The following is a 22,743-nucleotide window of genomic DNA, read 5'->3' as shown; positions in this document are numbered from 1 at the left end:
TGATAAGCCACAGTCCCTGAATTATTCAGGGCCCAGAGGTCTCCCACCATCCCAGTTACACAAACCACCCGGGTGCATTTGAAATCCGTCATGCGATGCCCAGACCGAGTTCAGCTCCCATCTGAAGATCATCGCAAGCTTTATTTTCTGAGCACTGGCATGATTTATTTCTGTCTATCCTATTTGCACAGCAGGAAAAACCACACAAAAATAGCTATTTCCAGAAAAAAAAAAAATTTATCTACCATGTGTTGCACCTTCCATTGCTGGAAGTTAGCGAGCCTCCTCACACGTATCAACAGCATCAAAATTAGCTCTTCCCCAGCTCTGCACTGTAATGACGTCTTTTAGAGTGCCGTTGCCCTGTGCACACTGCAGCCAGTGAATGAAGAAAGGACTTTTAATCATTTGCACAGAGGTTTCCCTTCACACGTCAGCTGACAGCAAGGGCGAGCAGATTTTTTGATGCAGTTCTCATGCAGTGCTATGGCCTTTAAATCATCATCTTCCCCAGTCTGTGACAATGAAACCACCATTTTCCTTCATAGCATCCAAGCATACTAGAGGTGCTAGTTTCTCTGTTTTCTTTAAAAAAATACTCGGTTATCTGGGGAATGCATTTTCCTGGTCTAATACACCTTCAAACTGGCAAGGGGAAAGAAAACCACATTCTCCCTTCTCTTCTTTCCAGCCTAGAGGGTCTAAAGCAGATGCATGCTGTTGTGTCTTTAGTTTTCATTCCCTGCGGTGCAAGGAGACTATTTAACCAGTACATTCTCCACCCTAAAATAAGCTGTCAACGAAAAAAAAAAAAAAAATAGTTACAAGTGAGAGTGAAGCAATCAAGAATCCCCTTTATTTATTTTTAGGGTGCCACTTCTTCTCTGGAGTTAGATCCCAGTCTTGTGGGATCCACCCTCTGGAACCAGGGCAACCACACATGACACTTCTACCTTCATCCTCTCTCCCCGTCCTCCAGCCTGCAGTTTGCAAACAGACCAGATTAAAGATCTCCTAGCCCTTGAAAGGGAAACGGAAACACTCATGGACAGCGGTGTCACACCTGAGGAAATTGCAGCGGGACATCTATCTGCTTTCTTAAAATTCAGGGCAGGACGGTCCTCACCTCCGCCCATCACGAGGAGGACGACAGCCCCCAACCACTTCTTACCGCTGCACTACGTTCTCAGCTATCCAGACCTGGGTTTGGGATGATCCAGCGTAAATGACAAATACTTCCATCCTGCAGGGCTAAAGCACCCTATCAGTTATATATTTCAACCTCTCCTGCTGCGGAGCGTGTTCCTCTCTCACCCAAGAGAGATTTTGATTTCTCACCAAAAAAAAGGCCTTTGAAACACTTAAACAGTGTCATTATTGGACTCTCTGGTTGCAGTGATGAACCGTGTTCAGATCGCAGCGGATGGAGATTCCTAAAGTCAAACAAACGCAACGGTGTGTCTGAGACATCCCCTCCCTGTCCACCCACAGGAACCTGTCCAACTCTAGAAGGAGACAGGGAAGAGAAACAAAGCTGAGCTGTCCTGGAGTAACTTAAGTGCATTTTTACCCACAAATGAAAGCTGTTCTAAATTTGCTATATATGCGAATTAGAAGAATATGTCGAGAGGCTTAAATGACCTGAGCCTGTCAGCAGAACTTGGTGGTTTTTTTTAAAAAAAAAAAAAAGGAAGGGAAGTCTTGGGTTGCTGAAGGATTTCACTTGGTGATTTCTGCATACACCCGTTTGCAATTTGTACAAGAGTGTCATGCAAAGGGCACGCTGCACGGCACAGCTCTCGAGTCCTCTCCCTGAAAACTAAACCATTGTACCTCTACTGTAAAAAAAAAATATAGGCCTACTAATACTAACCCATTTTCATCTCATTAGCAACCCAGAGACCAGAGCTCCCTGGTGCCCTGACATCGTTTCATATGATCCATTCCCTTCCCCGTCGCTTGTGAATCGGTCACAGCCCATCAGCTGAAAAGCAACGGCTGGTATTTCAAAAGCTCCCTAGAAGTTACGCAGCAACGACATTCCCCTAAAGGGGTGTTTTGTGCAACTGGCAGCTTGCTGCAAGAAACATTATCCTTCTTGCAAATAATAAATATGAAATCTTGCTCACCTGGATAAAAAGCCAAATCCAAACTAAATGGGCAGTGGCTATTTTTAAGAACCGGTGCTGGAACTGAAAGGGCTGCAGCACTCGCAAGCACTGAAGATCGGGTCCCAGCATGACAGGCTGTTACCTTGAACAAAGTGCCGGCACCATTTTCACAGCGGCTTTAATGATTTGCCACATCCACAAACTGTTTTGCAACTTCAGGTGAAGGTACGTGAAGACTCTTACATGACTGTGTTACGCCAGGAGTACCCGGGCTCCCAAAACCTCCTCGGCTTCTCTTCCAGGTATGCACAGCCAGCCACAGGGCAAGAGTATTCACCAGCTGGAGAAAGTACAGAGAGATCAAACCAGCCCATGTGCAGCACAAGAATCTGTTACCAAAACCACTCAAGGAATTTTTAAAAAGAAAAATAAGGAAAAATCAGTTCATTTAAAAGGTTTATTAGCAGCTATATTACAATAAGCCTAAGACATCCAAATGAAAACTGAAGAATTTATCATCCCGGGCAGCAGCATCCTGATGGGAGCAATTCCCAGCACTTTTTGAGCAAGCCTTATTTCCATCACCTCTCCCGACACGGCCGTCCTGTCCAGACCCCCGTGCTCCTCCACATCCTTTCCCACACGTGGTATGCCAAAGCAGGCACGCAACCCGGTTTATTAGTCTGAGGTCTATCCGCACTGTCTCACCTCCAAAGCTGGCACGTCCGCGGGAGACCGGTGCACCAGGCAGCGCTTTCCTTTAAACAACTTCACAGTCTACATAATTAAAACCAGTAGAAGCAAGACCAGTGAAAATTACAGCGCTGAACGCCTGCAGTCCAGGGTGAATAAAAGAAGTTTAACGGCACCTCTTTTCCCAGCTACAATACAATAAGCGTAACAGCAATTACTAATGGCTCAAAAGAAGGAGCAAGGGGTGCTTATGCCTCAACTTGGCACCGCACTTTCCCTAGGCTTTTTAAAGCCTTGAGAATTACACCGTCTATCACGACGGTTGGAAGATAAAGGATTTATTTCAAGAAACATCTCTGGATTTCAAGTGTTTAAAAAGGTCTAAAAGGCAACCACACAAAAAGCTGGTCCGGCATATGGTTGCCCTGTAGTTAAACTTTTGATTTTACGATGCAGCCATGTCCACAGAACACGCTGGATACGCTACTGGGGATACCGCAGTCCCTGTGGCCATTAGTCATACATACGCTGAAATAAAAAAGGCCCATGATTTAGCAGTTTCATTTTTGAGGTCATAAAAAGAATTCAGAGGAATACCCATTTATTAATAAAGTTCCTATGGAGTATAAGTTTTAAGTGCAGACTTAAAGGCACAGAATTCCTCTTAAATAAACAGAGAAACCTTCCCCAGAAAGCCAGGAAATGTTAGAGTAAGAAGTTCTTTTATGATAATAAGCACATTTGCACTCAAATTATGTGATGTGGGAAGGAGGAGAGTTAAAGCACAAGGAAGTACAAAGACCTCAAACAACGTGCACTGGGGACCAGAAACATGCTTACATCTGCACATACCCCCATCACCACCTCCCCAACGTGGCCCATATGCGCTGTTGGCCTCCAGTCCACCCCTACAGACGTCCTCGGCGATGCCTTCCTCTGCTTTTCCCATCAAGCGGCTGCCCCATCTACCCCGACCCAAGACGCTAAACCCGAACTTGTCCGGCTGCCACAGCCTCTCCGTTCCCACACCCACCGGGAAGCCGAGGGATCACATTTAACCTCAAGCTCCTGGCTTGACAATTTGCTTCAGGAGCCACTTCAAAAAAACGTTTCCCGTTCTCAAAATCATTCACATCTCCTTCGCTCCCCGGTTTTCATCCCTGCTGCAAGCAGCAGGGATCCTACAGCCGTGAGAGACCTCGCTGGGTACTGCTTCGGTTCCTGCAGGTGAGCTCCAGCCTGAATGTGCAAAGCAGGGGACGGAAGACGGTGACAGACCCATGCACAAAGCCACCACACTGGCTCTGGCTAAGCGGCACTGGGAAATCTCACATCTCATCTTCAAAACCCATCACGATCACTGCCGAGTCAAGAAAAGAGCGGGTGGATTGAGTTTTCAAATGCAGACACTTCACCAGGATTTGTCTCAAAAATCTTCCAAATTAAACAATAAGTGTCAAGTGATTAGTCCAGTCACCATCGAGATGGCGTTCAACACACTTAAGAAAACAGTTCTCAGGGCCAAGTTTTAATGAAAAAGTAGTGAGTTATTAAAGATTTGTCTGCAATTTTAATCCAGTGCAAAACAAAAATCTTTTCACCAGTTTTCTAAAATAAGTTTTCAAAGAGGTTAAGCAAAAGATGCTGAGGGTAAGTGACCAACAGGAGTCACTACTATTTATCCATCTCTTTCTTGGCAGTGGGGAAGAGGACAGGTGTAAACACATTATAAGCTTCTGACAATAAACATTTTTACCAAGGCACTTGAAGGCATCTCAGAGCTCACGCAGGTCTAACAGCGACACCCCTCTTCAATAACCAGAGGACGTTAATCATCTCTAAACTGTGCCACAGCATCACACTTCACCGCGCCTCCTTTGTGAGCCTCCTCTCCAAGACCTGCAAGCTGAGATTGTAGCTGGCCATCAGACTTCTGAACAGTCCCCGAAGATGCATTTCCTTTCATAATACTTTACTATAACAAGTAGACAAGCAGCAGTATCAAAGATTAAGAAGGTCTTGTTACTGAATTCTACTAGAAAATAAGTTTCTGCTTTACAAACCTGCCCAGAAGGGGAACACACCATCCCCTTATCCCCACCTCTGTTGTGTAAATAGTCACCGCATACCCGGCCACCAGACTGACCTTTTCAAAAGGCTCTCCTGCCTGCATCCAAGGCTATAAAATCTCCTTCCTTTTAATGAACAACATTATTTCTACTTTTTGTGCTGGTTCAAGAAAGCCTTCGGAATAAGAGACACTGCTTAAACCAGCGGGAAGTTCAGATCTCAGGGTGCTTTTGGAAGTCCTGGGGCATGTCAATAAAATACGGCCCCCGCGGAGCAAGCGGATGCAGGGATCTTCCAAACACTACACATAAGCCCAGACTTGGCACCGGCGGATCCAGCCCACGTGGCAGGGGAGACAGTCTTACACGGGGCTCCCATGACCTTTGGAGAGCATCGACTGCTGCCGGAGCACTGACACCCAGCAGAAGGACGTTCCCCTGCACGGTACGTCCAGAGAAAGGCAGTAAAATCTAATTTACTCTAAAATACGGATACAAAGCAAAAACAACTTCCATATGCGCTGCAAAAGATTACATAAAGTTAAAAAATGTCAGGGATGAGGATAATTAAGAACACTACGCAAACTGCATTTTTAAACATTTTTCTGGGCCATCAAAAGGCCACCGGGCAGTATCTGGAGACTGACAAAATGTCCTTCTCCCCCCTGCTGCGCAGGGAACCGCTCGCTCATGTGGCTTGGGGTGGTGTGCATGTGTTTGCATTTAAAGTGAAGCCCAGGGAGGGGACAGGATTTCCCAATAACGCTGAAATCGCTGCATGCCACGTCTCTACTTATCACCATCACTTCAAATAAACTGCCTGACAAAAAACCCTCGTGTTTTCACAGCTCGGTTAAAGCCACCCGCAGCGGGAGACTCCTGCCTGTGCAGAGCGGGTGCCAGAGCCGGCGCAGCCTCACAGGGACACGGTCCCTCCCCGGGGGGCTGCTCCCGGCAGGAGACCCCCTCCACTGCAGGGCACAGGAGCCAGCCTCACCTTGTGTTTCTGGACGGGCATTGCCAGTAAAAGCGATACTGCACTGCCGAGGTGCGTTTGCTGTGATGTGCGACCTTTGCAGACCAAGCTCTCTGCTGCTCTCCCTCACCACCCATCGCCTCCCCTTCGCCCACCTCGATTCTGCAGACTCCCTAACACATCCACGCATTTTCTCACGTGTTTCTGGGGCACAAACCATCAGCCTGAAGCTGCGTCGTATCCGCCCCGCTGTCCTCCACAGCCAGGAATCACAGACCCTCTAACTCTCCATTGCCCACGTAATCCCATCACTACCATCATCTTTTTAGAGAAATCCTGAAAGAGTTCAACAGGATGAACTTCACGGAGAGGAGCAGAGGCATGAAGCGAGCATTGCTGGGCAGGACTATAGTTGCTGTTGCAAAACACCATCCTGGGATCCAAAAACCAAGGGAAGCGCTTGAAACCACACTTGCGGCGAGCCAAGGAAACAGGCTCCACGTGCCGGCAAGCTGAGTGCACCCAGTTTTTATCATGGCCATCGTGCAGAGAAGCAGGCAGGGCAGCTTGCACGTGAGCCAGCTTTTTTAAAAAATGCAAGCTTTCAAATTTAGTCTGCAAAAAGTTACATGGTAGCATTTTTATTACAATACCAATGTATTCAAAATGACTTTAAAATTAAAAAACAACCAACAGACAACTCAGGACTCATCACCAACACGTAGCTACTTCTCTGTATTCCTAGTAAAAATGCACGTTGAGATTCGGTTACAGTTGTAAGAACAAACCAGTAGCACAGAGCAAACTATGCAAAGAAACTTGCATCCTCAAACCAATCATCATAAATCCGGGGAACTCAAGGTCAGAATTAAATTTAAATCCAGACATACCTAAAATATTGAAGCACACAGCTGGGTGCTCAACAGCCTTAGCATGGCCCTGTAATCATGCAGCACAGCATCCCAGCAGTCACAGGGAATGCCTATTAGCAGCTGTCATCTCCAAGTCCAAGTAATTGGGGGTAAAAAAAAAAAAAATAAATAAATCTCCTCCTCCACTTCTCATCCACAAGATTTTTTTCTTTCTAAAGCCAGCTGCATTTTGATCCTGTGCTACTGAACGTTTTTATACCAGAGAAAAGCGTATCGGTACAGTGGGAGCTGCACATACCCACGTGCTATTTAGGCACCTTTGTCCAAGCTATTTGCGGGCACGAGAAGCCACGTTAAACAGGAGAGGAGGTGTGCGGGACGCTACGCCCTGACCGCTGTACGTGAGCGGTTCTCAGTCAGCTCTGACCTGCAGGGATAGCGTGTGAAGCGAGGGAAGTCATCCAAACCCTAGATCTGAATCACTGATTTCAGAGACGTAGTTGCCTTTCTACAGAGCTGCTGGTAATCCGTGCTCCAAAGCGCTTCACCTTCTCCAGCTGACGGTCAGAACTGCATTCCTACCAAAATCAGATCAGCATTTTAGTGGTGCACATCATTGTGCAATGTTTTGCCTCATTTTTTAAGTGTACGTATATGCTCACATCACCAGGTCGATATTTTCTGCCACTGCAGGAAGATATACTTACACAACTCTCAAGTTATACTGCTCAGAAATGACAGAGGCATCGGTATCTGTTGGCAAGAAGAATAAACATCACCTTGAAAAAGCACAGCTGAAACACCAACCCATTCAAACTCATACCAGATCGCCACCTATTAAACATCAGCTTTGACAACACATCAAAGTGATGCTAAAAAAAAATAATAATAATAATAATAATGCTGGTTTGCCTCCATCCATGTGAAAGGCACACTGAACATTTTGGCTATCCTGACAAACTTGATCCGATAATGGCTTTTGGATGGGTTATTCTTGGCCCCCTGCGTAGCAGCATTCACTGCACTTACCCTGGACACTTTGCATGCAGCACCATCCTAAGTGACCTCCTCCACATGCCGTGCATATTTCAGACGTTAAGCTAGATAATAAAACCACATACCGGATATCAGCAAGTGTTAATAAGATGTAATTCATTCCTGGCAAGCCCAGAACTCAGATGATCTTTAAAAAAAAAAAACACACACTAACAAAAACAAAACACACAAGCAGGTTCACAGGGCCAAAGTCCAAAAGGAGTTCAAATGCGCACAGCTACTTTCATCTGCTCAAGCGCTGTGTAATTAAGAACAATATTTGGAATGCAGCAAATTCCCCCAGAACCACAGGTAATAAAATTCAGATTTAAAAAAAAACACAAGGAAAGGAGTCAATGAGAGCTCATCATTTGTACAGCGAGACTATAAGGTTTCTCCGCGTGCTGTGAGATCCCTCCGGTTCCCGCGTACGGCTGACCCGGGGAATGTCTCACTTGACTTCACCCCACCACGGGCTTCCTCTCCAAAAGAGGGGCCGGCAAGCTCCCCGCATCCTTGACTGACGGCCAGAAACACGGCAACGGCTCTGAGCGCTCCAAGACAGATCCTTCTGATTATCACAAAATGAAATTTTCAGCTCTTGTCATCATCAGCCTCAGATTTGTAATGTTACAAAAACATGATTTCCTTTCCCCATTGTATCAAGCCCTCTTCCATTCCCGCTGGTGAAATCAAACAATTTTAAAAGAATTTATATGATGCTAATTTAAACCGAATGTATTTAGCTGCCAATCGCAGTTCCCCAACTCTCCCAGGCCTCCTGCCAGCTCCGCTCCATTCCAGAGTGGCTATCAATCATGGCCAAGAGACTGAGGAAAAAGACCCGGCGATGCAAGAAGCGATACTGGTAATTCTGGCAGTGGAAACCCTGCCCATGGCTTTCGGCAAAACGACGTGAAGTGACCCCACGCAACGGGAAGCTCCGAAAGCTTCAGCTCCTCATCACTTCTCGTTGGTGAAGCAGCCCGTGACGCTTTTTGCGGGAATAAACCTAGCACGTTGCTTAAATTCCAACATTGCTTCCACCTCGGCTTTGGCAACTGGAAGTGGCAAGTTGACCTTCCTTCCCCAAGCCACCGTGCAGGAACGGTACACCTTTACTGCTGGAAAGCCATTGAGTCCAACCTCGTAGGTAACTCTGTTCCCACAAAGCGCGCAGGAACCGCTTCTAGTCTGTGCCTTGCTCTCATAAAACAGCAGAAAAGTGGGATTTGGGGGAGACTGAAGATGTATACCTCACTGTATCACCTGCAGGCAAACTAAAAACATCTGACGTTACCCTCTTGGTGCGTCTTGTTTTGATACTCCCTTGCAACAGCCCAAACAGCATCTACATTGAAGGAAAAGTCTTTTCTGCTCAATTGTTTTTCTGTTGGATACACTGAAATGCTGAAGCTCTGATGCACCCATAACAGATGCCAGCAGCATCAACAGGCAAAAGAAAAATCTACTGCAACCCAGACCTCAGTTCAGAAATCCTTAGGGTCCAAACTGGCTGGAACTGAGTAGAAGGTGGTGAACGATGAAGAACTTCTGCAAGTGTGTAAGGTAGAAAAATACTGAAAGGAGAAGAAACAGAGTGCTTGGTTCAGGTCAAAGTAGGGTCTGGAGCGCTGGTTGAGAGGCTATCTGGAGCTGAAGAACAAATAATGAACTTAAGAGAAGCTCAAAACATTAGCAGTTGAAATAAACACTGAGGGACAAAAGGTGAAGAGTGGAGAAAGAGTCTAAAGAACAGAGAGGAGAAAGAAGTGAGAATTGTTACAGGAGGAAAGAAAACACTCTCTGGAGGTTTCGTTCAGATGCATGGCTGCTTGCCGGCTCAAACCAGGAACTTAGATTATCCAGTACTGCAAAATCAAACACCAAACTCCACCAAAAGGTGGACAACAACAAGGCAAGTAAATGTAGTTCTTCCCCCCAGGTCTTCTCCCAGCTTCTCACTGTTGACAGATCAGGCACTTCTTGAGCCCAAAACAGTCTGTTCAGTTAGCAACCTGCCAGGAACCCAGTAAAAGCACTTACCCAGTTTGTCCTTGAAGCCATGGAAAACCGTGCACAAGGAGCTCCACAGGTCTATCACCCACCGAATGAACAACCAACTTTCCCCTCCTCCCTTATTTCAAGCCTGACTCCTGCTGGTTTCACTCACCGGGCCCCAGTTCTTGTATTTGGTTAGGGCAGGAGCAGCCGGTCCTTACCGACCCCCCAGTGCCTCTCCTGATTTTAACTTTGCTGTAAAAGGCCAGATTTCTTTAGAGCAAGAGATAGAGAATGAACAGAGCTCCAGGCAGGGCGTGAGCTCTCCCCAGGAGCAGCAGAACGGACAGGAGGGAGGGACGTGAAAATTTCTTCACCGAAAGGGTTGTCAAGCACTGGAACAGGCTGCCCAGGGAAGCATTTGAGTCACCATCCCTGGAGGTGATTAAAAGACGTGTAGATGTGATGCTGAGGGACATGGTTTAGCGGTGGACTTGGCGGTGCTAGGTTATCGGTTGGACTCGATGATCTTAGAGGTCTTTTCCAACCTAAACGATTCTATGATTTAAACAGGAAGAGATGCATAAGTACACCATGGATTTGAAAGGAACAGAAAACACAAAGCTACAAAAAAAATATCTCAGTCAGAAGATAGCAAAGGAAGCCATTTGAAATGATGGGGAACTTCCCAAAATTGGTCTGCCTAAGCAGCCAAGGACACATGGCTGGACACGCACATCTCTCCCCGCCAGGCTCTCCCCACCCATCAAAGCAATCAGCCACGGTGCCAGGAGGTTTAAATATCCCTCCCAGCATCATGACGACAACACTGGAAACTACAAGACGACGACGCAACATCTGCATCTTCTTATGTCTCTATAACTGGTAATATCCTTAATAGGATATAAAGAAGTTATTTATTTATTTAAAGTAGCATATTCGCTGCATTAATTGGACACCAAAAGACAAATGAAACTCCTATTCCTTTCCAGCCACAGGAACCAAGGAAGAATCTTTTAAAAAGTTTGGCTGCCATAATGAACAGAAATAGAGTAGTTTTTGCAAACAATTAATTGTTCTAGAAACTGCAGTATCAGGTAAATTCAGCACAATAACACGTGTAGCCATCCCAGACATCACCACAGTGCACATCTGGCTCCACGACAGGATGTCCAGGTCACAGCGTGTTTTCTGCAGGTTCAGAAAGACTAGTTTGATTCGACACAACAACTAACAAAAAAGTCTGCTGAACTCTCAGATGCAGCATGGCATCTCTCCGTAGCTCTATTACACAATATAAGGCTTGGTTTGTTTTCCCAAAACACTAGGAAGAGGTTGAGATGTCAGTAAGGCAGCGGATATACTGTAAATTAAATCAATTAACAGAAATCCTCCAGCTAGACCATTTTACAGAACGGATGGTGTTTGTAAGACAGAAAATCGAACTTGCTTGTACCCCTACCCATAAGTATAACAGCGCAATTTTATCATCTTGTGAAAGATTATAGCAAGAGTCCTTCGCATAAATCGACGAGTCCAATCCATCAATCACTATCAGAGGAAACAGTTTACTGCTCATGAGAGGTAACATTTCATTACTAGTGGATTTGAATTTCTTCAAAGTAGCACAGTTCTTTTTAAGAGCCACCGTGAGCAATGCTCCCCGGCTGTGATAAGAAAAACTGTATTGAAACTCAAAACTAGCATATTAAAGAAGAGTGGGGAAAGGCAATTCCATTTTAATACACGCATGGGGATGTTCAATTAATCAGGTTCATCTTTTACAGACATCAACTGCTAGACAAATGCAAGCAAGCCGCAATGAAAGCTTAGCCAGTATCTGAAAATCAGTTTAAGATGCAAAAAAAATAAAGTTGCAGTCAGTGCGTGAACTTCTATTGCTTTACCCGGAACCTGGGAAATCAACACTGGTGTCTCCAGGTCTTCCAGTTGCCACCAGGCACAGCAGCACAAATGCCCCTGTCCTACTAAGCAGAAAATTGAGCTACACACCCCGACTGCACCTCCCAGGCTCTGGGCTAGCAAGAGCCTACAGCAAAATACAGGCAGGAGAAAACGACGACAAAAATGGTCCATCGCTTTTCAACAGTACAAAAAAAAAATCAGAAGATAACCTCTAGTAGCAACCACAGAATGAAGAACCATTGCTTCACCTAGTAACAAAATTACTTCAATATTTAAAACTAAGTTTACTGCCTTGGGATTGGAAAAGTAGCACTTTTTTTAACATGACTGTGAACCACCCTCCTCTTCCAAAAAAGCCTCCACTATGTGCGCACACAAAACAAGTCCTACCTGTTTCATTGCCGTCTCTCCAATCTTGTCAGAGTGCTTACGGATACTCTCCAGGAAATCCTTGAGGTCTGACATGGAAACCTCTTTGATCTCTTCACGCAGCTTTGGAATATTATCCACCATGATCTTGCAGAAGCGGTAGTGGCTCACTTGGGGCAGGTACGTGTGCTCAAGGTGCTCCAGGGTCTTGAGCGCAGGGTAGTGTCTGGGGAAAGCAAGCAAGGCAGATGTGGAAAGAAGAAGCTCTTTCCATCCCACTTCCCCTCTGAAATGTGCATTAACTGTAAATAATTTAATATATCAAAGAATCTCCGCTCTGTTCAAAGGAACATAGACCTTAGCATCCAGGTCACCGTAAAAGCATCATTTTCCTTTTGAAACAGAGCAGCAGAGAAACACAAAGGTGACTAGCAGCTCCTCACTCAGAGCCCTGATGGGCAGACAAGGACCAGCTGGGTCACAAGAGACCAGCATCAGCTGAGCCCAGCAGCTCTCACCCACAGTAAAACCATTTGGGGCACCATATCACACACAGTGAAGGAAAAGTTGGCAACCGCACATAGTACTGTTAGGTTACGCAAGAAAAAGTGCAGCCCCATGCACACAGAGCACAGAGGCACGATCGCTCATGGGGGAACCCCAGAAAGACCCTGCACTGGTCTCCCCAGGAGAGCCATCAGCCCCGTGGACGGAGGTGACGCCCATCAAGGTGAGCGGGTCTCTGGAGCACCTCCCACACCAAGAGGGCCATGTCAGGTATGGGGCACGTTATGGGATACAGCATTTGGGGACTGCATCTCTAAGTCTTTTCCTGGGTGAAGGGCTCTCTATTCTGGGTGCGTGTGTGTGTGTGTGCGCTCGCATCACCTTCATCCCGACCAGCCAGACGGGGGGACAGGGCGATGCTGTTGGTGCTTGTGAGCGCGGAGCGTTTCTGCCTGTTGATCTGCGTGGCCGGCTCTGCGTGTATACAAGTGTGCGTGCTGTATACATGCCTGCTGTGAGCACGCACTCAGCCTCGCTCCTGCCTGGACCTGGGGCACGGGGCTCCAGCAGACTTGTCTCCGTCATGCTGCCTGATTCAGCAACCCCTAACAGCGAGGTGCCGTAAGACAGAAGCATGGAGATGGGAATATACGATAATATACCACAGACTGATAGATTAGTGTCTAGCACATGTTAATATCCAATATCTGCTACTAGCACGGATACTTGTTATCCTGTTGTAACGATCCTGGACATGAGAGCTCTCTAACTTCTTTCCCCACGCATATCAGGAGTCAGATCCCACCTTTCTCCCAACTGTTCAAATGCTGCTAAGCACCATTAAAAACACTTTCCACTCAAAGTACTTTTTATTTAGATAGAGGTGAAAATCTGGATACCAACCCCAGATTAGGGGTCCAACAGCTACATTTCCTACAAAGCCCCTGCCTCTCCAGCAGTTACTGCTGTACCACTGGGGTATGCGACCTTTGCAATGTTGAAAATAATTTATTTCCCCACTCCATAAGAAATATACCTTATAAATTTAAGAACGCAAGAACCCCAATCTTTCTCCCCCTATGCACAATGCATGCCTTTATATTTCGATCATGCCCAATGGCCTTAGGGAAGGTACTGTAAATTTTATCCTACCTTTCCGCATAAAAGCAACCTTCATAGGCTGACAGAAGATGCTAAATGGGAAACTATTCTAAGCAAATCATTTTTCTCAAACGCCCTCCCTCTTTTCCCTTTGGGAAGTGGGAGTCCATAGGATTTGCCTGTTCACTGGAATTCAGGGGCCCTCCGAAATGGCAATGTAAAACGCGAGACCGTCCTCCTCCTGGTCTGACCACAGATCTGGTCAAAGCTCAAAAAAAAAGTTATCAGGGAACCATCTAGGAAGCGTTAGCAGGGTCTATAAAAACATATTTCAGACCAACACCAGGTCACAGTCACCTCTTGGGTAAATTAAGGTAACTTTAGCTGACTATACCCATGGTTAATCCTGGCCATAAGCACCTGCCACTTACACCTTGAATTTTTGGGGGAGAAAAAGTGTTTAGTCAGAAAAATCATATTAGCACCACTGAAAAAAAAACTGACACTCATATCCCCATTCAAAACAATTCTTGCCTGAACTCCAGGCAGGTCCACAGGGGAGTTATTTTAACCAGAAGTGGCCTGTCCTGTTCCCAACACCAGAAGTCAAACGGATTAACCCCGTAACCCGGCCGGTGTTTACACTACCGTAAGGTATGAAAGACTATTTGCAATAAAATGCAAACCTCTCTGGAGAGAAACTTTGGAGTGCACAGAAAGCCAGAAATTAAACCAGAGGAATAAACACACGTTGGGGGGGGGTTGTTATATTTTAGGGCATTGTTTGTTGAACTAGAAGCAGCGAAAAGGTGGCTGGGGGGGAACAGCGCACGGTCACTGACGGGGTCCCCGGCTGCCTGCCGAAAACAGAGTCCGAAACATGTGGGGGCAGAGGAAATCTCGACACTGCTCTTGTGTGAGATGTGCGGAGGCCAGCAATTCCTGCGGCTGAAGTACTGCTGCCTCAGCCCAGATTACATCCCTCACGCTAATGCCTGTTAGCCACCCAGAGGGGCCGTGTTCTTGCCCAGCTCTGTGCCCCCGGGACCAGTGAAACGGGAGCGCTTGCCGAGTGGGGGAAGCAGCATTTTGATAAAACAGAGTCAGAGCTGGCTTTTGATTTTTTTTTTTTCTTCTGGAAATACCCAGGCCCTGCTCAGGTGGGTACAGCTCTACAGAGGCTTCTCGGCTACAAGCAGGATGAAGCATTCTCGTTTCACGGACATGACAAGTGACCCAGGGGTAAAAAAAGATGGCTCCCTCTGGAGCCCTGCAGAACGAGGAGGGATCTCCAAAGGCAGAGGGGTGTTTCTCATCACTTTCCAACAAGCAGCCACATGTGTCCCAGCTATTGGAGAAAAGCTCTTTCTGTCCCTTCCTTAAATTCTGGACAACAACAGATGAAACGTTTCTCTCCATCTCTTCTCTCTGCTGGTTGCAGAGTCACTCCTCTGGGTCCAGACCATGCTTCGTTCCCCAGCTCCAGCTCCAGTTAATGGCCACAGATGCTACATTTGGCAAAGGCCTGCGTTCGGTTTATAAACACCCCACAGCAAACAGCACATAACTCATTTTGTCTACCTTGGGAGAGTTGAGTTTATTCACCCAGAATGCAAAACCTATTACTCCTCTGAGACTGTGTACCCAAACCCCAAGGCTCAGGCTAGTAACCAACCCCCCTGCTGGCTATCGCGAAATGATATATAAGTGAGACTGGGTGCAGACACAAAAATATTTAACATATTGTGTTGCGTTTGGTGAATGAAGCCATCAAATCCCAACAAAGAAAGAAGAAGGGAGAAAAAAAAAAGCCAAGGGTTCAGATTTTCCTTAAATGTGGCTTTCAACTTCTATTTGTTTCAAAATGAACCAATCCAAAAGGGGGGGGGGGGGGGAAATTTTTGGGGGGGGGGGGAGCAATTCTTAGAAGCAAACCCTCGAAACACTATCCAGAGCGAGGGAATCAAGCGGCATGTGGATTTCCTTCTAAAGTTCACAGCGCTGTGATCAGCTCCAGCTCCCCACCCCACATCTGTCAACGGATAAGCCCCTCGCTGTTCCTATAAACAGACTAAAAACAGTTGGACAAACTATACGCTGCCCTATTCTGTACTGAGCCATCCTGAGAAAGAGAGCGCAAGCTTTGTGAACAGCTAAATAAGCTCCCTATAACTCCTCTGGCCAGCCCAACTTTCAGGAGCAATGCTTATCTGTTTATCCAAGGCTCCTGGGTCCAAGGACCACAGATATCAGCGGAGGCAGGAGGGGAAGTGTAAAAATACGCCCATCCAATTAGTTATCGCCTTGTTTGAAACATCTGGTTTCTTCCGTATTGTTTCTATGATGGATGGATGGCAGGCACAAACCAGGCATCGGATCTGATTGCTCTCCCTGCGTGGCATTCAGCTGGAGCCTGCCGTGTTTTCAGCTGACCTCCTTCCAGTAGCTGCTCTTTGCCCGATTTGCCACCCCCAGGGCTACAACGCGCCTCCGAAGTCCCACGCTGCTTAAACAAACCGTCCCCCAGGATCCCAGCCATGCAAATATCCCGGACCACGGTTTCATCCTTCAGCATCGCAACAGAGGCAAGGTGGGAAAAATCCTAGATTTACAGCTCATGATTTCTGAGCCACAAAGTCCTTGTAGTTCAGCTCACTCTTCCGAACAATTATTTCTACCGCAAAATAAGCCGTGTGCCTTCGCACCAACTTCAACCATCCTGCACAACCTTTCTGAGGTGTTTGGCTTCCATTCATGTTTGATTCTCTCAATGATATCAGGTTTTGTATCACGACATTCATAGAATTAAATTTAGTTAATAACGCATAAGTACCAAGTCATGCATTGATTGCATGCATCACGACAGTGAGCTTCCTTGGAAAAAAGTGAACATCCACCTTAATTAAAAAGCCTAACACAAAACAAAATTAGAGCCCGCTGCAATCCCGGTTCTAGGCTGTACTGCGGGAGGCTGAGCAGGACCATGAATATATCCGCCAGAAATCAGGTAAGTTAAGTTGGAAAGGCTGATTTTGAAGTCCTAAGTTTTGAGAACCTCTTTAATTTATCCAGCACCAAACGGGTGCTTTTGAACTTTTCCAATACAAACACCAGTCTATACAAAATTTACCTTTTAGATTTCATTTGCTCTCGCAGTTTGCTGTACATCTCCAGGACTGGAAAGAGAAGGAAAACATACAAGCATTGAGACACAAGCACAAAGCAGAGAGACATGAATTAAAATAAACAGCTACACAAATAAAGAGCAATTTCAGATTCCTCACCAGGAAGACACAGTGTTAGCTTATCAACCGTCGCTGAAATATTTCTCTGTTGTAATCGGCATTGCTTCAGCTCTTCCATTGCTATTATCAACTTTGGAAAGGGAAAAAAAAAAAGTTTCACTAAGAACAGTAAACAGACAGAGTAGAGAGGATATAAACCGCTTTGCACTTGTCACGACCATCCAAACAGTAGGTTGACAACAAAACCTACTCTGATAACCAGAGAGCTCACCGAGCACTGCAGAGCGCTGCTGAAATAGGGAGGACAGGCAGCTTCAGGTTGTTTAATCGAGTAGCAGAAGCGTTCCCTAGCCTAATTTTAAGTAAGCAAGCAGCAAAACCAAAGCCATCAAAATACCAGCCTTGTAGCACGTCCTGTGAATTCCAAAAATGATTTCCCCTTCCCATTTCATTCATCTCTTCCCTACTCCCTCTCCAAGCTTCTCTTTTCTAGTTCTTCTCAAAGACAGGATGTGGCCGCTCGCTCCCAGGGGGATTCTTACCATCACAAACTAACAAGGATTTTTAAATGCTCGGTCTCCCACAGAAAAACCTGTGCATCTGGACGAGGGCAAAACAAGGGTTGGCCTTCGCATACAAAAGAAAACTCTTTAGTTTCTTTTTTTTCAAAGGGGCAGGTCATGGATTTGTCCTCTAGAGTACCAACTTTTCTCCACAGTACCAGACTGAGATTGCAAAGTTCTCTTGAAATCCCAGGCTCTTCTACTCTTGAAAGCAAATCCTTCATTCAAGGTAACACAGAGGTATGTTTATTTGACTCAGGAGAGAAGCTGCATCACCTCCTCCCCAAAGGGCATTTTTATCTTTAATCTTTATTAGAATAATTGGTCTGACGCAGTCCAACATGGGGATTTTCTCGTTTGTTTTTCAAATGCAGTGCAGCCAACTGAAATAGTAATGCCTGCATGTACTCTGAGCAAAATGAAGTCTGGGTGTCTGGGAGGGCAGTTAAGAAAGCAAATAGAAAAGCTGCAAAGAGTAGATTTATACGCAATATGGGTAGAGCAACACAATTCATCAGGAGGAAAGAAAAAGAGGGGAGAAGGACCGTCCCTGGGAGTTCTCACACATCTCCATCTTAGGCATTTGAAAAACTTCAAGCATCAGTGCCTTCATGCATGCTCAGCTCTGAAGTCCCCCCCCAGTCTGTTAATGTTCCCTTATGACGAAGGAGCAGAAGAATGAACATGGTTAGACGCACATCGCTTCCAAGACATGCTCAATCACTTTCTTTTCTCCATGCCTTGATGCCTCTACCCATGCAGCTCAAAAACCACCCTGACTTTAATTGCTGCTGTACTGCACTGTGAAGCAGGAGCCAGGCACTCCAGCTCATATACATAGAATCACAGAATGGTTTAGGTTGGAAGGGACCTTCAAAGATCATTTATTCCAACCCCCTGCCATGGGCAGGGACATCTTCCACTAGATCAGGTTGCTCAAAGCCCCCTCCAACCTGACCTTGAACACTTCCAGGGATGGGGCATCCACAACTTCTCTGGGCAACCTGGGACAGTGTGGCACCCCCTTCATCTTAAAAAAAAAAAGTCTTCCTTATGTCCAACCTAAATCTACCCTCTTTCAGTTTAAAACCATTGCTCTTTGTCCTGGCACTACAGGCCCTGGTAAAAAGTCTCTCTCCACCTTTTTTATAAGCCCCCTTTAAGTACTGGAAGGCTGCAATAAGGTCTCCCCGAAGCCTTCTCTTCTCCAGGCTGAACAACCCCAACTCTCTCAGCCTTTCTTCATAGCAGAGCTGTTCCATCCCCCTGATCATTTTTGTGGCCCTCCTCTGGACCCGCTCCAACAGGTCTGTGTCTTTCTCATGCTGAGGGCTCCAGAGCTGGACGCAGTGCTCCAGGGGGGGTCTCACCAGAGTGGAATAGAGGGGCAGAGTCACCTCCCTTGACCTGCTGGCCGCGCTGCTTTGGATGCAGTATTGTTATGAACGATCCCATTCACACCACTCAAGGCTGCAGGAGCAAGCCCACAACTTGATTATTGTTGCTTCAAGTCCCTTCTGCTTCCCAGGCTTTGCCTTCCACTAACTTTCAATCTACCAGCAGTAAAAAAGAAAAATCACTTCCCAACACTCTCACACAACTCATCTTTCATGCAAAAAAGCAAAATACAGGAAAGAGAATCAATGTACGCTTTAATACCAGTGCCGTGTACATTATCAGTTAATGCTGAGCAGTTATTGGTGCTCAGTGTAATTTGCCACTAGCGAGCACAGCCAAATAAAGGAAAAGCAAATAAAACACAGAATGAATGAATGTATCGCTTACTTCTTTGCCTTCATTCTGCAGCTTTCGGTTGGTGTCCGTCACTTGATTCTGTGGGGATATTGAGGAAAAAAGACAAAGCATGTCTACATGTAAATCAGGACAATGTTCTTCACAAAAAAGAAACTGTACATAAACACCATCACTTTTCACACAATCTTCTCTTGCGTGGCATAAAACTGTTCATTAGCCGATTTAATAGTCATTGCCATTCTGGCACATGGGATGCCAACAGCCACACAGCAAATATGAAGGATTTTCTTCCCTGCTACTAGAGAAGAGTAAAAGGCACCAGGAGCTAATACTGTTGCATGGCAGTCTCAAAAAGCTGCTGTCTTGGTTGATCAAATTTTGTAGCAGATGCTCACATGGGTTCTCGTCTTAAAAGCTATTTTATGTGAGTGGTAGAGGTAGGACATAAGTCTCATGAAATGAAATTTCCCCTTCCCAACACCAAATAGATTGTAATTACGTTTTAACTCCTTAATATCACAGTAAGAAAAGAACTCTTAAACGTGGGCTTTACGTACAAAGTTCAGTTATTTTCTTTTACATCTTCAGGTGCATCTCCCACTGGATCCCTCCTCCTGGCTCCCGTATCCCTTTATAAAAAAGTAGTACATATTTTCTTTACTGAACCATCTTTCTGTACTATCCTATCAAGCTGGGGCTCACAGTTCCTAAATTTCCCATTTTCCAAACTTGTAGGTTCCCTAGACTAGCAGGATCACAGCAGTTCAGCTCTTGATGGCTCTAGGCACCAGTTTGACTCAGTAAAGACACACATAAGAACAAAGCTAATTTTTAGACTCATCAGGATAGAAAATAAGCAGCTTACACATTATTTAGACAACAAGCAGAAAGATGACTTTGGAAATTCTCCTGAATAACTCATTCAAGTTCAGACAGGAGGAGGTTTGTAAATAGAGATACCATCTTCTACAAACCAGCTGGGATAGCTGAAAAAAATTACACAAACTTTCAAGTAAACATGCCCAGCTTCAGGTCTTTAGCAAAAGTAGCCAATTATAAAGGTAAATACCAGCAGAGAAGGACTGCTCAGAGTTCAGGAGCCTCATGTCAGTCCGAGACTAACATGCCATAAAACTACTTTTTTTTTTCCACAGAATACTCTTTTCACAGCTACTAAAGTTCTAAATATTCATTTCAAGGCTCGTCTCTGTAAGATGTCTCAGAGGTTTCTAGTTTTACTCAGGTTTACTGTACAGAGGAAGCTGATGCTGGATTTCAGCCGGCATCATCAAATTTTATGAACTAGTTCCTGTGTGTTTTCAGTTCTGTTCACTCTATAGGCAAAATCAGTAACAGAGCTTGGACGACAGCACGAGCTGCGACACGGAGCTCTCAAAGTACAGTCAGGAGCATAAGATCACACAAACCAACTTAAGATCTTTGTTTCCTGACACTTTTCAACAATTGCAGAAACAAGCTGAATTTTTAATGAATTTATCGCTAGTGAAGGAACATCATTTGATGCTCTGCAATTATCCAACAGAACACGGACGGTGCACGGAGCAGCAGCAATAGCAGAGGAAAGCAGGACAAGCTTCAAGGTGGATTCAGAAGGTAACAGCCACCTCTTTCCTTTTTGAGCGCACCATGAGGCAACCAGTTCAGAAAGGAGGGGAGTTTTGTATTAATATATACAAAATTGAGTCAGGATCCAATTTGTTTCCTGCTCACTACTGAAAGATACCGGGCAACAACAATTTCCCAGACTGGTCCAAATTTCAACAGGAGGCCTCGCACTGAGAGGTTGGTGTTGCTTCAATGAGCAGAGCCACCCAGCCTCACAGGCTTCCTTTTTTTTTTTTTTTAACGCTGGCCATGCTGGTTTTTAAGCTCACCATGATGCAAGAAGATGAGTCGTCCCACGATCTCCTCGCACTCAATTTCTCTACAGCATCTGCATCATATTGCTCCCCCTTCTGCAGTAGCTTCAGCTCTCCTGGCTGCTTGCCCTGTGCAAAAACTGCTCATTTCCTTTATGATGTACTGAGATTTTATGAGCAGGAGCACAGCATCTCTTCCAAAGATTATTTTATTTGCTTATATCCTGAAAATCCTACCAGGAAAAAGGAATCCATGTAGGGTAATTTAAAACTGCTCCTAAAATAATGCCAAGGCTGTACTAGTCTTCTATTAAAATTACATATCAATCCCAGCTAAAGCAAAAAGTAAGAGCATATTCTGCCCTTGCACACTAAGAGTTTTCAGGGGGCGGGGGGGTTATGTTTTGTTTTGTTCTTAAGGTCTACATCCATACATTGAAAAAAAATAGATTATTATTTATATAGACTCTCTGTAGACACGTTGAAGCTTTTCAGACAAGGAGATTTTATAATCTAAGACAGACGCACAGCAAGGGGGGACAGACAACAGGTGGGCACATGTGAGGAATGAGACGGTGGGATCACACAAGGGGCTTACGGGATGCTCAAGTCATTAGTTCATTCATCTATATATGGAACATGTGGTACGGAGCAGAGCTTTTGTTTTGGGGTTTTTAAACATCACTCTGCTATCATTTAGAGAGTGTCAGAGTGATGAGAGAGAGGAGCAAAGGGCGCTGGAGAGGAATCCTGGGAATGGACCCGAAGGGCACCTCTGTGACCCCGCACGGCTGTGCTGACTCCATCCCTCTCTGTCCAACACCCACCAACCACTGATTTCCACCCTCCCTAAGACAGGGAGGGTGACTATGGAGTGATCCTTCAAGTCAGCAACTTATGAACTTCCCAATCCACAGGGTGCACCCAAAGACTGGGTTTGTTATCCACCGCTGCAGCCGTTCTCCCTCCGTTAATCTAATCCCTACGGGAATCCACCGTACGGCCGTTGCACTTTTAGGTCATCACCGCATCCTGGGGCAGCGAGATCCCCCACTTGGTTTCGCACGCGAGAAGGTGAGCTTCCCTTCGCTCTAAGTCAGTTGCCTCAGTTTAATTAGATCCGCCTTAATCTGAATGCACTAAGCAATAACAATTGCTTCCTATTCATTTTCTCCCCCCCACACCCATAACGTCATAGATCTTACAACTGTGCGCAGCAGTACTGCACGTGGGGGAAGAGAAAATTAGAATTGCAGATGTCTTTTCAGAGAAAAGCCTTTTTATTAATTGCCATTCAATAGTGGCAGGTGTGAAGTGCTAAACTTGGACAGAGATAACCAGCCACATAAAACAGGACAACAAATGACTCGACAGTACCTCCTCAAAAATGGACCCAATGATCACAAAAATCATAGAATCGTTTAGGTTGGAAAAGACCTCTAAGATCATCAAGTCCAACCATTAACCTAGCACTGCCAAGTCCACCACTAAACCATGTCCCTAAGCACCACATGTACGCGTCTTTTAAACACCTCTGGGGATGGTGACTCCACCACTTCCCTGGGCAGCCTGGTCCAATGCTTGACAACCCTTTTGGTGAAGACGTTTTTCCTAATATCCAATCTAAACCTCCCCTGGCA

At 45.6% G+C, this 22,743-nt stretch overlaps 1 protein-coding gene across 1 annotated transcript in view; it reads right to left on the bottom strand.

The window, feature by feature from the left end:
* EXOC6B (exocyst complex component 6B) overlaps window positions 1-22,743 on the bottom strand; it is a 267,115-nt gene that overhangs the window by 238,740 nt on the left and 5,632 nt on the right. Inside the window, exons 3-6 of the mRNA XM_009320896.1 lie at window positions 19,254-19,301; window positions 16,945-17,035; window positions 16,791-16,836; window positions 12,074-12,278 (exon numbers count right to left, since the gene is read on the bottom strand). Of these exons, the coding sequence (XP_009319171.1) occupies window positions 12,074-12,278; window positions 16,791-16,836; window positions 16,945-17,035; window positions 19,254-19,301 (390 nt within the window). The remainder of the gene's footprint in view (window positions 1-12,073; window positions 12,279-16,790; window positions 16,837-16,944; window positions 17,036-19,253; window positions 19,302-22,743) is intronic.

Source organism: Pygoscelis adeliae, unplaced genomic scaffold (genome assembly GCF_000699105.1).
Source record: "Pygoscelis adeliae isolate BGI_AS28 unplaced genomic scaffold, ASM69910v1 Scaffold273, whole genome shotgun sequence".
In the NCBI taxonomy this organism is placed as follows: Eukaryota; Metazoa; Chordata; class Aves; order Sphenisciformes; family Spheniscidae; genus Pygoscelis; species Pygoscelis adeliae.
Note: the sequence above shows the minus strand (reverse complement) of the source record. Positions and strands in the feature narration are given on the sequence as shown.